At 38.2% G+C, this 17,079-nt stretch overlaps 1 protein-coding gene across 1 annotated transcript in view; it reads right to left on the bottom strand.

The window, feature by feature from the left end:
- Positions 1–1,883: 1,883 nt before the first annotated feature.
- Positions 1,884–17,079, bottom strand: part of TRIQK (triple QxxK/R motif containing) — a 41,371-nt gene continuing 26,175 nt past the window's right edge. The window contains exons 2-3 of the mRNA XM_082015097.1: positions 12,169–12,254; positions 1,884–2,380 (exon numbers count right to left, since the gene is read on the bottom strand). Of these exons, the coding sequence (XP_081871223.1) occupies positions 2,267–2,380; positions 12,169–12,254 (200 nt within the window). The 3' untranslated portion in view covers positions 1,884–2,266. The remainder of the gene's footprint in view (positions 2,381–12,168; positions 12,255–17,079) is intronic.

Genomic DNA, 17,079 nt, shown 5'->3' with positions numbered 1-17,079 from the left:
GTTCTAGGAACTTCATGTTCATAAATTTGACAGTAAGACTAGCTTGCTTTGTCACATAACCAATTCAGAAAGCAAGTCACAAGACAACCTGCACGAAGGGGATAACTACACATTGTTCTCAGGCCACACATCACCCAGAGAGCTACGTGCAGACATTAAGCAAGCAATCTTTCCAGCATTTTACGGAACAAGAAACTTGCTCATGCAGAGTAACAGGAGAGGTCTACAGCTTCTGTGACATGTGGTGTGGCACTGGTGAAGTGAAAGGCATGTCACATCCAAGAAGACAGCTTGTGATATAGTTCTTCTCTCCGCTGAAAGTCAGGCCATGTGTCAGATGATAATGCTTCACCATAAATGCAATGTGTTGTTAAGCATTTGGTCATGTGTGCGAGTATTAGCGGACTATAAGTCATATGAATGCATAAATATTAGGATTTTGAGTCTGTAACAGTCATAATTAGAAGCTGAGAAATATTTGCACATATATGTTTATGCTTCTCTTTCATATTCTTCTCGGAAGACTGTTGTACTCTGAATTTCTAGAGGAGTTGTTTTGCATTGCATAAAGTGAATGAGGAGTACGACAGATAAGAAGTGGATCCTTAGAGTCTCATAGTGTATATGGTCATAGTCACTGTATGGCTTAAAAATTAATTGTATTGATCGAAGTTCCTTAAGTGGTGATAATGGGACTGTGTCAATTTAAAATAAATATATTTTCCATTATAATATCTGCTATGATTTGTATCCCTTTGTCTTCAAAAACACTACAAGAAATATTAGTCAGGCATTTCTGGAACAAGTGAGTAAATATCTCAGTTGCAACTAAACCTTAACATTGAGCCCTGAAATTGGTATCAAAGATAAAACCAAGCTAGTTTGCTAATAGAATTTCAGAATTATGATAACTTTTCTGGAAGTAATCTGTCTGACTCCCTTGCCCCATTCAGCACCAATGGGTCTATGCTTTTCTTGGTATCAAAGTGAATCCGAACTAAAGAAAGACTGACCACATTTTCAAAAGGATCAAAACTGAACCTTCACAACCACAAGCTCAGTTATATGCCAAAGCCAAAGCAAAACAGGATAAAGCCAGAATTCTACAGCTCCCTGCAGCTGCTTTGACATACCAACTTCTTCAAGTGGCTTGTGGTTATCAAAGGGATCAGAAATGTTACCTACAGTGCATATTCTGAAAGGTGCTTTGCAAGAACTGAAGGATGTCATAGGTTCAAGATTTTCCCAATTACTAGTATGCATAAAAAAAAGGTTTCTTAATACTTACAACTTCTCACATTAGTTTGATGATTAAAATGACTGTATAACTGGAAAGCAATTTTTTTACAACATCCCCCTAACAGGTAGAGCAAGTTGATACCACAAGCAGCAGGAAGAGTATAATTAAAATACGATTTTGACTTTATATCAATAATAGAGCAATACACTAATTAAAACCAACATCGACTGAACTTTCTATTTACACTAGTTCAGACAGCACAGGAGGCAAAAAACTGTGTTTCAGAAGCATATGCGAATGTTAAGAGCTTCTGTCATCCAGGTGCCATTTCTGACAGAACACATGTGTGCTGAACAGTTGGCAAAAGAATGAAAAAGATTACTGCAGATATATGGGCACACAGAATCTGGGATGACATAAAATTAAGTCCATATAGGAGGTGACAGACTGCTTCTAAAAAGATACTTTTTTCCTACAATTTCTTCGATCTTCGTGCGGGCGCGTATGCACACATGCACAAGAAAGATTAAAAGGGAGAGAAAGGATGAGGGGTTTTTGATATATTTTAAATACAAATCAAGAAGAGACTTTTTATTTGGTATTTCTGCTTTCCTTTGGGAAAGGAAAAGGAACCTAATTTGTCTATTAGGAAGCTTTGATTCCTAAATTTAGTCAAGGCAGACTCTCCTCCTGTGAAGTCAGCATCAATACCCATGATAATAATAGCACCTGTCTTTTGACATCAAAGTTCTCTGCCTGAGAAAAAAATAATGTAAACAATAAACTTCATGTATTGTACTGCTGCTCCTGGCTTTGGTGTTAACCAAATACACTTGCTGGGCATGAGTGTTCTTCTCCTATTTTGGAGATCTGGAATGTAAAAGGGACTGATGTATTGCAAGACTTTCTTATGAACTTGGACTGCAAGAAATGGCATCATTTACTGTCTCACAGTGAAGGGACTGTGTGTTCCTACGTAGTCTTGTTCAAGCTGAAGAAATCTTGATGATAGATTCATTGCATCTGCTAGTTTTCATCTGGATCCAGATCAAGGTCAACTTCACTGGAAATGTTAAGATAAAAGAAAGCATAGAAAGCCAACAAAAATACCAGTATAGCCGCAAAGACAAGGGCAACTTCCTGTAGAAATAAGAGAAAAAAAAATAAAACAAAACCTGTCAGAAATAGAACCATATTTTCAGATAAATCAGGAATAAATATTATTTCCATTCTATAATGCACATCAAAATAACATCAGACATAGGTAATTGCATAAGACATTGATATTTAATGATTTCTGCTTTGTGATTACCATTTCAGAATGTTATAAAATCCATTCACTTAATAAAGATTTTGGTGAGTTTGATATACTGCCAGAAATAGGATATTTGGCTTAAAGATCTTTTGGTCTGACCTAGAAATAGGAGCTTTACATCCTTTTATTATGCTACTCCTTCTTTTTTAAAAAGAAAAGACAGAATTCACAAACCATAGTTTTGAACACAAATTTAAGTTATGAATTTACACTGTGAATTTTGATGTTTTCTAGCAATATGTTACTGCTTTTTGCCAACAAATTTGTAATTTTTTAATGAAGCAAACACAGTATGGTGGAAGTCAATGAAAATTGCTACCTCTACCTCCCAACCTCCTGGCATGCACTACAATATGGAGCTACAAAATCCTTCAGAATTGGACGAAACTTTTCTTTCTTCCCCTCTGCAATAAGGCAAAAAGCACAACAATTTGCACTTGCCTCTCTTCCCATAAAATATTATAACTTGCTGCATCTTCCTTAATTAACATAAAAGAGTCTTCCAAAGTATACATGGATTTATAGCAGCTTTCAGAAGCAGAAAAATGTTTTTGTACTACACGTCATACTCATTATGTGACTGCCTATCATCATATTCTATCTTAAGGCTGGACTCTGTTAAGCTCCAACTTTAGCTCTCAGATATAATAAATCATAGTATGATCAGCCTCTTTATAACACTACTTCTTTCAAAGTCACAGTATTTCACATTTTTCAGTTTTTATTTTCCTGGAAAGCACAGCACACTTCCTATAGTGTTGACTCTCATTTTGCTAGACAATGAAAGAAGAAATACAAATTTGAGAAAAATCCATATGTTCCTCAGCTCACAGAAAGTGTCAGTTCCACAGCTAACAACATGCACCGCTTCCTTCTTTATCACCCCGATGCATTTTTAACATCATGCACTGAGATGCTCAAAAGGAAGAGGTCAGTTTGTACCCCCAAAACCATTTTCCCTCTACAAAAGGAAGCAACAACCCCCCCCCCAAATCTCATCTTAACCTACAAACGATCTACATCAGAACAATCCAGCTGTATACCTGAAAGGAGAGAAGGAAAACAGTTCAGTGACTTCCTAACAACTGATCTGAATTGGTACAGAAGACTCCATATCAAATCTACTCTGCCAGTGGGACTGAAAGGAGATGCCTATGCCGCACCTAGACAATCAGACAACCTTTACTGTCCACAGAGAGAATCTGACCCTCTTTGGTGTAAGATTCATACTCTAAAAGAGGTCAGGTGAATTCTTCCTAAAAATGCCTGTTTCTACCCTTAGACTAGAAAGGGAGTGGAGATGGTATCTCTGGAGACCTGCACTGTAGGATGAATTCTAACCAGTATCTCTAGATTGGTGGCGGCTCTGTGATCACCTTTGCATGTCCACTGCCATGAAGGAGTTAAAACATGTTTTAAAGTTTAGCCCATCATCTGGCATTCTTCTGTAGAACAGCATTTCATTTGCATTTACATGAATGCATTATATAGTTTATCAGAATGTTGGATCAATAATTCAACATATGCCATCTAATAAACTATGAAATACTACTGCCTGGTTGGCGTATGCTCTATAGGAGTCCCTGTTCTATAGAAACCTTTGCTTTACATTTTATGCGGATGATTAATTGAGATGTACTTTACATTTATTTTACCACATTAAAATACCTCCTGTAAATTTGCCGAGGCTGTTTGCTACAGATTTCAACCACATTTTCCTCTTAGAAATATATCATCCTCTGAAGCTCATCCTCCTGATTTCATATGATTTGATTAAAAAAAAAAGAAAGTACATCTAATTCACTAATATATTAAAGGAAAGTGATTTTTGCTTTGTTGCAGTTGCAACACGTCAGTATCTCACAAAAGGGCATGGCAGCATCAGACAGGTTTCATTTATTTCCTTGTATCCACAGCTGTGCTCCCAGACCCATCTGGCCACACAGCTACTAATCTTAAGAGGATGTAATAAACAAGTGACATACAACTGCAAGCTCCATCTGCTCAGGAGACTGGACAACAAAACCGTACAATGCAGGCACCATTCACACTTGACACAGAGAGCAAATTCATTCCAGTATTAAAAAGTTTTTTCCCTTGTTCGGCTGCCACGCTTTCTGCTTTACAATAGGTTCACCTTTCCTCTCCCTCCTCCCCCATCTCCCTTATGAAATGCAGCAGCAAAATTTTGGGGAATGTTTGCATTAAAGGTGTGTTTTCTAGGAAGTGGAACTAGGAAAATCTTGATTTTTATTCTCAGGCTGACCAGTAACTGCTTTGACAGAAGTCGTTCCTTAGTTCCTCCGCCCGAGGGTTACAGGGAATAACATTGAGATAACACTGCTACTTTCCTTACACAGGAATTAGGAACTGGGTGGCTGGACCAGTATTAACCCTGGGAATGAAAAGCCTTATTGAAATTCCAGGTTTAAGAATTATACAGTAACTTTAATTTTGAGTTACTGAAGAAGGCAGAGTAATAAAAATCTAAAATAAACAGCCTAACAAAGGACACCTGGCTCTCAGCTGAGGATATGCACTCTTAAGAATTGCATCCAGTTTATGAACTTTTATAAACATACATTTTGCAACGTAAATAGAAAATGAGATGCTACACCACTATACTGTCTTTGTAACAACAGCATATATTGTCATTTTAATTTGTTTTATACTTATCAGGCTTTGCTATTTGTATTTTAAGCCATGCATAGAAATGAAACATTAAAATATTCCCCGCTTGGCATACATAGCTCCCTTTCTCTTGCACTTTATGGATCATCCCCATCATCCCTCTACGAAATCCATTTACTCAGAGGATTTCACCATGAATAATTAACCAATATAGAAAAAGTCCTATAGAAATAAACTTAAAATGATCACAGGGCTTTTTCTCCTTTTTTTCTTTTATAGTACGGTACAGAATGCTAAGGAAATAACATCCCTGCTCTCAAATCCCAAAGTACAGTCAAAGAAGCCTTTAAAAGGAACAGAATTTTCTATTATATTCTCTTGTATCTACTATAATGTATGTAGAACCCTACTGATTTCAGCTTTGTTGAGTTTTTCAGAAACTTTTCCATAAAATAAACACACGCCATTATAGCATAACATAGATTTAATTCTCCTATCATTTTTTTGTCAGTTTTATGTCTCTCATGCCAAAATACTTGGATAGTGTCCTCAGATTCACTCTCACAGAGAAAGTTGCAAGTTTGGGATCTAAATGAGACTAATTAGGAGATGAAAGAATAGGGGACTAGGTAAGGAAAAAATGTTGGCTATAACACAAACCTGGACACTGTGTATGGCAGCATCATATCCTACACGTATAGAGAAATTTGACACTCTCAGGAAATTTAATGTTTTTTACAAATTTTTATTGTCCACCAAAGAGAATCGTACTTTTTTTATCTGAAACCAGCTTAAAACTAGGTGAAAGAGTACCACAAGCTGCTGTTTTTGAAATGCTAAACTATCACTAGCTATTTCTGAAAAGAAAATCATGCTGACCAAAGATACCTGTAGAAATAAAACAAACATACATGGAATTGACAACGAACTTTTTAATCCCATATAATTTCTAACTGGAAGACTTTATCTGGACATTCACTGTGACCATTTGTTAGAATTTCAACAAAATCATATTTAAAAATGAATGTTTACTTCCTTAATGCAGGCCGTTCTACATCTAATACAAGGCAACAAAAGTAATTTACTAACTTTTATCAGTAATTTTGTTATAAATGTTATAAACTTTTTACTGTTAAAATTTTCAGATGGAACAAAGTTCATTATGGTCTTAAAGAATGAGAACAAACTACACAAGAACAAGGTAGAGAGACATTTAAAAGGCCTGGCTATATGATGAAAAAGCAACAGGATTCATCAGAATATAGCTAAATGCAAGATAATTTATACAGGTATCAAAGTTGTAGACAGTACTTACAAAGCGGAGGTATCTGCCTTGAAAAACTGCGACTCTGAAAAGGTCTTTGGATTTAAGGGGTAGCCGCTCCCTCAGTGTGATCTCTGGATGTGCAAAGGTGGGGGGATTTCCAGTAGGGAGATGACTGGTAGTTATTTCATCATAGAGAAGAATAAGAGGTACCTTAGTTATAGCATATAACTATATATGCCATATGCCTATATTTAAGTAAGGCGCTTCACAGTGTGGGGTCCTTCTATCTCGTTTACAAGAACCTCTCAAGGTCCAGCTGCAGTTAGATTAGCTCAGGCTTGAAATAAGGTGCCTTTTCCTAGGATCAAGAATGACTGAACATTCCCATTACCTCTTGGGGAAAATATGGCCTTCCATGGCCATGAGCCTTTCACGGTCAGGTCTCTCAAAAAAAAGTACATTTTTATTTACGTATTGGGAAGAATACTTCAACTTGGGCTTGTGTGAAAGGAGGTCCTGGCTGCCAGCCTGGGAGGTGGCAAACTCAGTCCTCCAGTCTGCTCCTCTCCTTCAGGGCCCTGGGAAGACTGGGATTACTTACATGATCAGTGCTATGTTCTGAACCCCTGAAGTACCAGATTTTGAAAAGTAACTCATGCTTCAGCGCTTCAGACTTTTCTATACAGGATCAAAAGAAGTCTCCTTCTCTTTCAGGAAATTTCCCTCCAATTGTATCGATTTCATTTCTGTGATTTGAGGTTTTGTTGTTGTCAGCTACCATTTGAAGTGTTAGAGATTGGTCATAAGTAGAGACCGAAGCCTGAGAAAGATTGACTACTGCTCCGAGATAGTACAGAAAATCCTCCTAAGCTCCTGCCTGGTGCATCTTGTTCACATGCTCAAAGCCACCATGATTACTGTACTTATGTGTACAGGTCAGGCCAGGGTCAGATGGGAGCAATCTGATTTTGTACAGGTTTCTTCCTCTCCCTTCCATTTCAAGGTCAGAGATCAAAGTCTGACTGCTGGCATCACTGGGAACATCACACTTTGTTCACTGGTGACACATTAAGCTGCCCTGCTCTTGGTGCGAGGTGGTTTGAAGACCCAGTATTTTGGCCGTTATGAAGTGCTTGGACTTCCTAGGAAGTATTTGAATGAAATTTTATCATCTGTAACATATAGAAGGCCAGATCAAATGATCTAATAGTCCCTTGTGGCCTTAATTTCTGCAAAGCTATGAAACTATATTCCCAACTTATCTTGGCAAACATAGTTCACTAACTTAGCAGATTATGAACAGCATGAAACCAGAGGATACCCTTTGCCAAAATACACTACGAATGTCTTGTTATCTATTCATACATAACTTGTTCCAGATGAGATAAACTCTTACTAGTAAGCTCGCTAGCTACACAATAGATTAAGTAGATATGCAAAAGAATGACAGACACTTTTTTAGGAAACATTCTTTCCTTAGCTCAATCGATGTACTGTGTTGCTAATAATTCTCTATGGAGTGGTGTTCTGCAGTCGATTATGTCTTTGCAAGTAGGTGTAAAATACTACTGTTCAGATCTGTGTCTGCCTTTCAACAAGAGAGAAAATTTCATTATCTATCCCACAAACCACTGACTCATTCTTGCAACCTGTGAAAAAAATCTCTCCCCAAGAACTGCCACTACTTTCAGGCTCTGCATACCAAACTCCAGCTATCTGAGGCTGAACTTCCACATTCCTCAAACCATTTTCTGCTTGCCACCCTCCTGCTGGCACCTCTTCCTCACCCGCTAGGAGCAGAGTTAGCACCGACAGTGCAGATACCCCTTGCTGCTCCACCTGGTAACAACGAGCAGGTGGGTTTCCACCAGCACGGGCGCCCCACGGGGGACAACAAAACAACCATGCAGAGAAGGTTCGGAGGCTTCCTTTTGGGTACTGCTACAAAGAATTTTGTCTTCTCCAAACACAAGGAGACATACAGCATATTGCTTTCTGTCAGAGTTGTGTCTCGAGATGGGGGTCCTTCTTTTCTAAGAGATGCCATATATTTTGGCACTGTCTGCATTAGTGTCATATATACCAACAGAGCCAGCACAATAGCTCTGCTACAATATTTAATTTTTAAACATGTTTAAAGCGCAAACATTACACTCTGAGTACTAGCATGGTCACCCTGCTTGAACTAACTTTTGATAGTTATTAGCGCTTAGCTGCTTCTCTGACATTATCAACAGGGATAAAATCTCTCATTGGGGAAATTAAAAAGTACTAAATGCCAGTGACTGAAAGAAACTTTGTTACTTTAAACCTTGCATTAAAATGACAAGGCAATCAAAGTTTGACAAGACAAGCTAATTAGTATGCCAGCAATGAAATGTGAAGGATCTCCAGGGGATTGGTTCTCAAAAGTTTTATGTCATTTATAGGACCTTTTTTTTTAAGCAAATGTTGTCAGCTCTCATGGTGAAATACACAACAGTGGAATTTCATTATCTTCATAGAAATTAAGGACTAAAATCCCTTCACTGTTTTCCAGTCCTCTTTTTTTTTCCCCCTAAGTACTACACCAGGTCTTAGTTTACAGACACAAATATAAGCTCTTCAGGACACTAGTGCAAAACAACTCTAGAGGCATCAATGAGCACTAAAAATCCTATTGTTTTCAGTGGCAGTATGGTACTTACTGTGTTAAGTATTTCACAGAACTATAAAAATATTCCTTTTTCCTAGAGAGCTTGTACTTCTCCATGTACAATAAGGATATCCTTCCTCTACAATAATTTTATTAACTTATTAACTATTAACTGCAACTTAGATTTAAGATGATAATGTAAGAAATGTTAGTATGCTGCATACTGCATCATGTACTGAAACCTGGATAAACAAATAAAATGGTAAATACACATATGTATGTGTTTTCTCAAAGATCTACAAGAACTTTGGACATTTCTATTTAAAGTGCTGCCTACTTATTAGATTGCACTGTAGTTACACCACTTTTTTTTTCCTTAACACAGACTGAAGTTAACCAACTGCCACAGCACAGAATCGAGGCCTGCATCGTATAAAAAGACTAAAATCCCAGCCTTTGGAAAGTGAATCATGTCGCTTATCACTGTCAGAAAACTTTGCTAATATGAAGTGACAACTGTCATGATATCTTCCCAAAGGAAGAGCTCAGGCACACTCAAAAGCTTTGAATATGAGGAAACAATTAAAGGAATGCACACTTAAGCCTCAAAATAGTTTCATGAATGTACATAAACTGATGGGACCTCAGCTCTGCTGACTCTTCAGATAGCCACAGACATGAGGAACAGTTTAACACCCCGCTGTCACAGCAAGCAGGTGTTAACACAGGAGATTTCAAGAAATTCTTATTTCAAAATTTCTTCAGAAGATAGCAGAGAAATATCTGGGATAGGTGTGGAGGATGAAGGTAAGAAGATTGCTCTTAGACAGCTGGAGGAACTTAACAATGGACTGAGCAAAACAAGCCCTGCCTGAGAGATGGGGAGAGGTTACGGAGTCTCACAACAGGGACACAGAAGCCGTGTCCCTACGCAGCCTCTCCTGGGGTAGGGAGGGTGATTTCCCTGCAGACACTCCAGGTGCATCCACTGCCCATGGTGAAGCTCTGCTGAACTGGAGGGATAGAGCAGGGTGAAGAGTTGTCACTGCGACACGAGAAGAGGTGCAAGTTTATCCCAAGACATTAAATATGCCTCGCTTCTGTGCTGAGCGCTCCAGGGTCTGTCAGTAGAAGTGCAGAATTTTATCCTACAGGGATTGCCCATATTCTGGTGAAAGTACTGTAACATTTAGTAAGCCTAAGGTTGTTGGCATTAAGCAGGCTCAGGGAGAAGGATGCATATAAAGGACAAGCATATCCCTGGAGGGAAAGGTGCCCAACTTACCTTACCCTTTTTCATCAGCTCTGTCAGCTTTTCTCAGCAATTAGGAAGCAAAGCAAATGACTGTGATCTGTTTGGGGGATGATTCAGAGTCCTATTTTAAGGCCCAAGCGTACAAAAAATGTTACAGGCGGAAGATAATATTTTAAAGAATGTCTGTCTTTTTATTTTAAAGGCCGAGGAAGAATTGCAAACCTGAGACATTGCACACAGCAACTAGCAGAACCCCAGAAACACAACATCCCATGACATGGCGAGCAGACGTGCACCTTGATGGCAAAACTCATTCTTAGAACTCAGCTAGTATTCTGCTGTAACAGGCAGGAACAGATTTGTACAAAATAAACTGTTATTTATTTCTTTACTCATTAATACTTGATTCTTCGTTATACATATGATTACACATATGGTTTCCTATTCTCTGTCATTTTTAAGTAAGAATTACTTAAGAAAATAAGGGAAGAAAACAGGTTTTGAAAGACCAAGTTTCATATTTTTCTCACTTGTGAAAGACATGCAAAAAACTTGCACATTTCAAAAGAACTAGGCTGTACAGTAAAAGTCTCCAAGTAGAACATCACTTTTAAAAGGTCATGCCATTGAAAGTAAAATGAAAAGTAAAATTTAGTAAGAAAGGAAGGAAAAAACATTGAACTCAAAAGGTTAATAATCTATCTTTTAAACAAAAAAGGCAATCTATTTTTTCTCATTAAAACCTGACACACAGCACTAACTGAGGAGATTATGTTGTGAAAACATACTGCATCGCACGGTAATGCTTGATCGAGATCAGCAATCAGGAGCAAAAAGAAAGCACTGTTTCGTGATTATAATAGCAAATTCTGGAAGACAACCAAATACATCATCTGGCAGCTCAACAGCTGTTACAGCTTGGTAGTAATACCTTGGCATTTGCTATAAGCTATAACTTGAAAAAATTGATTTCTCATCTGCCAGAAACAAGAAAAGGTTCTCCTTTTAACATTTCTGAAGTTATTTTCACTAGAATACCCAGGTATTTGATCAACTTTTTTTATTTTGCTCAGTTTTGACTCTTGCTGCTAAGCTAATTGTATATCGATTTGATTCAAAAATAAGTTTGAGGGAAAAATACTGGATGCAACTTAAATAAACAATGTGCGTTCATATAAATCCCATTTTGATGACACACTGAGTAGTAGATAGCACAAAATATTCCTAATTGTCCTCCTTGCTCATATGCACAGCCATGATCAACTGTACCTGCTTGAAAAAGGGACATTTCCAAAATAAAGTTCAGTACCTTTCCATGTGTTTTGCTGTTAGTTAAGCCTTCTATTTCCAAGTCAGAAGCAGTACACAAGGATGTAGACTGAGATAATAATGCTGAGAATTTACAATACTTAACAAATCCAGTCTTTAAATTACTCCTGGGTATAGGATAGGAAGAGGAAGAAGGAAGTTGTTTATTGTAATTTTTATAACTATATGAGATCGTTAAAGCATTTATTCTGTGTGTAGAGAGGCTTCCTGAAAAGATCAATTTTCTAAGCATACAGTACTTTATTGACCTTAAATTAAGTATGCATTATAACAAGGACATGGACTACTTAAAATCTTATAGCATTTCAACTATTCTAGTTATTTTAGGGTTAAGTAAAAGCAATCCATCATAAATATTTTAGATTCTGGCATTCCACTTAGATTTTGAAGTGTCATAAACAATATTTCTCAGAAATCAATATTCACACAGCACATCTATGGGGAAAAGAAACAACATATACACAAAGGTGGTACAAGCTATCAAATAGATCTCTACCTTTATGCCTAGTGCAGTTTTCTTGGCCTCTGCTTTTAATCTTGTAGCTCTTAACATAGGCCTGGTTTTCTTATAATCTTGTTTTCCTAGAGTAGAAAAGCACATTTAAGGAAAATGATGCAAAGAGAAGATAAAGTTCAGCAATTATTTCAGTTGAAAAGTCAGATCTAACATTCTGAAAACATCCCACAGTCCAGCACTTTAAACAGGAGCTACTCCATGAGACAGGGGCCCGATCCATGGAACAACGGCCCTTAACACAATGACAGGAACAAGCAGTGTAGAACCTATTACTCCAGAGACATCAAAATACAAGTATGGATAGCCATCTGCTAGTACAATGTTTGTTAAATTGTTCAGTTAGCATCAGACAGCAAATAAGTAGATTAAAGGTGGATAACATTTTTCCCTCACATTTCAATCAAAACAAAATCTTCATTATAATTTTTGTTGGTTAGTCATCTCTAATGCATATATAAATGTAATAGAGGACATTTTGGTGAGTGTAAATGTTTCATCATTCTGAACCGGAACATTATTTGCAAGTATCAGAACTCAAGAGACATGTAGATCAGTCCAAGTAAGCGCTAATACAACCATTGCTTCACACGACCTGCTTGTAGAAACATGTTACACAAAATCTTCTAGAAGTGTCTTAGTCGGACTTTTTGAAAGTTACAGGGACTATCTCTTGCAGCCACAAAGAGCGCAGCCAAGTGCTTGATTATGATAGAATCATAAAACAGTTTGGATTGGAATGGACCTTTAAAGGTCATCTAGTCCAACCACCTTGCAATGAGCAGGGACATCTTCAACTAGATCAGGTTGCTCAGAGCTCCGACCAACCTGACCTTTGCGAGTCTACATGAACTGAGTGCAGAGGAGGACATGCAAGTACTTAGCAATGGCATAAATCATTTATCTCACTACTAAAGCATAAAACACTGATATCTCTCAGGGATATTTCTGCTCTCTGAAGGGCCTGTTACTGCTGTACTATGTACTATTAACCATAGCTTCTTTAAGTCAACAGAACTCAGGGTACAGATACAGTCACAAAAGGAGGAGAAGGAAAAGAGGAATCTGTGAAGAAACTGCTCAGAGGGGGACAGCCTCAGTACAACTGCTTTGGCTTTTCAAAAAGTCTTTTCCATTTTTCTCCCCTAATGCATACATGCCTTTTTGTCCTTTTTGCCTATTTCCAAAACTGAGCTGCAATGCTTAAAGCAGAAAACTTCGGCCATTTTTAACCACTAATTTTATCTAGTTTTACATTTAGCTTTCATCATTGTTACATTAAAGTAATTTAACCTTTTCTCTAAAACTGTGCCCGGTAGTTTTGTGCATGCAACATTCCCATTTGCTCAACCAGATGTGGCCTCACATTCATAACCAATAATGCAAGCTTGCCATTTTATGGTCACCTTCAAAACTGGGATATTATAGTGCAGCAGTGAAATTCTGAAACATTAATTGGGAAAGAAAGGTCTTCTCCAGTGATATACTGGATTCATGGAAACAGATCTCTGCCTTTGTCTACTCTATCACTCTGCTCATAATCAATACAGAGCTCCTCTCTGTAGCACACTGTGGATGCTGAACTCACATTATGAATTTACTTTCATTGTATAAACTCTCCTCAGCCCTAGGGATTATATATTGTGAAAGTCTCCTATTATACTTTGGTCAGATATTATTCATGAAAGACCGGAAATAACTTAGAAAATACTCAGTGACAAAAGGAAAAATAACTGAAACCGTGTCTATTGGACAAAAAAAGCATAAATCCAAGGAACCTTCTTAGAGGACAGAGTGAAGAAAAGATGACAGAATGACCATTTATGTCTGATGATCCAATATATTTATCCAGTTAACGTATCTCATGTGCAGGACAGGACCACTACACTATAGCGTTATTCTTCAGAAGTCAGTATCTGATAATAGGATGCATCAGGAGTACAGCAATTTTTCTGAACAGGTAGGGAAAGAATTGCAGGAACCACCAAAATGGCTAAGTCATGAGATGAAGCCTGCCAGGAAGAGAACATGTTTCTTCTCCCTAAAGTACTGCGGTCATATATTTTCTATGAAATAGTTAAAGAGCTGTCAGAATTTCCATTATAAATGGCAGTTTATAACTCATAAAAGTTCATTACAGGCTGAAATTTGGCATAGATATACCCCAGCCTTGAATTTTTTTGTTTGTTTGTTGGGAGCCAATTTTTAATAAAGTGATGCAGCTGTTCTTACTTACTTGCGAACAAACCATAGAAATTTATCCATCTGAGATGTTTTAAGCATGAAAAATACCTTGGTTTAGAAGTATATAACCAACAAGGACTAAGTTCAGTTTGAGTTCTCATAATTCAGGTTTGCTGCTTTCCCATCTGGGGTAAATAGGACAGTCAGAGTTTTCCCTTCCAGTGATGCAACGGCATTAGATAATGAAAACTAGAAAGCTTTGTAATGCCCATTAGGAACGGGAGACAAGTCAGCTACTGAAACACACCTCCCCTTCCTCCCATTGCCCATTGTCCCTCCTCCTCTCCAAGGCTCAACTGTGAAGGTGACACGAGCAGGGGTAAATATTGCACAGGAGACCCAGTCTGTGAACAACATCTATCGGCAGGACCAAGTCTATTCCTAGAAAAGGGAAAGCTTATTGGTGTTCTTTCTCTTGGTTTCAGGCAGTCTGCCACTGTTTATTCCAGTATCATGGTATACTGGTTTCAGCCAGGATAGAGCTGGTTTTCTTCACAGAAGCTAGCGTGAGACTATGTTTTGGATTTGGGATGAGAAACTGTTGATAATGTGCTGATGTTTTGGGTTGTTGCTAAGTAGTCAAGGACAGTCCAGTTTCTCATGCTGGCCTGCCAGCAAGGAGGCTGGGGGTGCACGGGGAGCTGGGAGGGGACACAGCCGGGACAGCTGACCCAGGCTGGCCAAAGGGATATTCCCTACCATACGACGTCATGCCCAGTACATAAACTGGAGTTAGTCAGGGGGTGGAAATCGCTGCTCGGGGACAGGCTGTCGATCACCGGGTGGTGAGCAATTGCTGTACTGGGCATCACTTGTTCTTGTACATTCTTTTGTTGGTATTATTATTGTTGTTATCGTCGTTTCTTTCTCTCTTTCTGTCCTATTAAACTGTGTTTATCTCAACCCACGAATTTTTCTTCTAATTCTCTCCCCTGTCCCATTGCGGGAGGGGGAGTGAGTGAGCGGCCGCGTGGTGCTTAGTTACCGGCTGGGGCTAAATCACGACACGTGGCTATGGCTAAGACTGGATTCTACTTATCTAGAGAATACTTCCAGATTTATATTAAATCTGATATGAACAACTAACCTCCCTATATAACAAATAGCCTATTTTAATAATGACTCTAGAGCTGGTAGTTCTCCAAATCTACACACCTGCCATTAATTTACCACTCTCCTTGCTAAATGCGATAGCCAAAGAGAAAAAATGGTAGGGAAACAGTCTGAGTCCACTAAGTGCAAGAGTTTAAAAAGGGCATCTGTGAAGTTCTTTGTAATGAAAACCAGATTCAGCAATTCTACAAAAAGACTCTTAAAACATCCAAACTTTCTGAAGCCTTGGGAAAGACATCTGCACTACAGGACTATAAAGAACTATGAAATGCAAAGCCCCTACCACATGAATACTGATCGTCACCACCTGGAAAATAAGCCGAAATAAATAATACAGGCTCTCTAGGCTCTTTCGGACTTGCAAATTCAACCAGTTGGAATACGTATATTCACACTCTCAATGTCTTCTAGTTTTATCTCACTTATCCTGCAGGCTTCCTTGTACATTTATCTGTCAGAGTCATCAGCTTAAGCTGTTTATTCTTCCCAGAAAGTGACCATCAAAGCCAGTTAAGACAGACTCATCAAAGACCCATTTGTCTGCTTTACCCAATCCCTATTCAAGACAGACACTGAGTTTTCCCAAGGGAATGGAGGAAGGCAAGAAGTAGCCGCCAAGAGATGGAATTGGAAAATTTCCAGACCAAATCTTAATTATTTTACTATTTAAGAAAAATCCTTTCCTCTTCTACTTCTCAGTATTGATATCAATTCTTCATCTCATCTCTTCTCTCAAACTCCAGTGTCAGCTTTCCTTAACTTTTTTTTTTTGAATTAGCCCAATTTCAATTACAAACCTGACACTTCTTTCTTTACAACTTTTCTCAAGTCCATCACTTTCTTTCCATTTTTAAGGCCAAAGAACTAGTGCATGATATGGCAATTTTTCTTACTGACTACAGCCACTATCTCTCTGCTTGTCCTGCCTCCTGTCACTCCCTCCCAAGACCAGCTGCAAAGATCATCCACCTTTCCATTTCAGTGCCTGAAGTTGCCTTTGCCCTTTGGAAGCTCTCCAGAGCTCACTTTCACCCTGCCCCTTCTTTCCATCCTTCTTCATAGTTTTCCCACTCCCCTGGTGGCAAAGTGTCCTCAGTAGAAGCTGAACTGAGTTGTGCCCTGTTTACAGAGCTTGCTTTGAAAACTTTCCACAGGTAGAAATGAAGACTAGTCTACTCACCGCAGAACTGGAAAAAGGGTGAAGGTAAGGGTGAAATATAGGTACTTGTTGAGCTACTAAACACAGCTGTATTGTGAAAAATGCCAAAGTGTCTCCCTCAGAGTCAATATTAGGGATCCATACAATATGCAACATAAGTTTGTCTCTCCACATGTAACTAAGATTAAAAATCTACAGATTTCACAAGATTTTCTGTGATTTACCTCTACTCACAAGGGAAATTGACACCCATATATCCTCTATTCAATTATTTTAATAACAGATTAGAGATGACCTGATCTTGTATATTCAGTATTCTTTTAAACTAAACCTCCAATGACACCCTGCTTAATGCAAAACTTCAACAAAATAATACA

Source organism: Phaethon aethereus (genome assembly GCF_964289735.1).
Source record: "Phaethon aethereus genome assembly, chromosome: 2".
NCBI classification, from domain to species: domain Eukaryota; kingdom Metazoa; phylum Chordata; class Aves; order Phaethontiformes; family Phaethontidae; genus Phaethon; species Phaethon aethereus.
The sequence above is the reverse complement of the archived record's forward strand: the minus strand, read 5'-3'. Positions and strand labels throughout refer to the sequence as shown.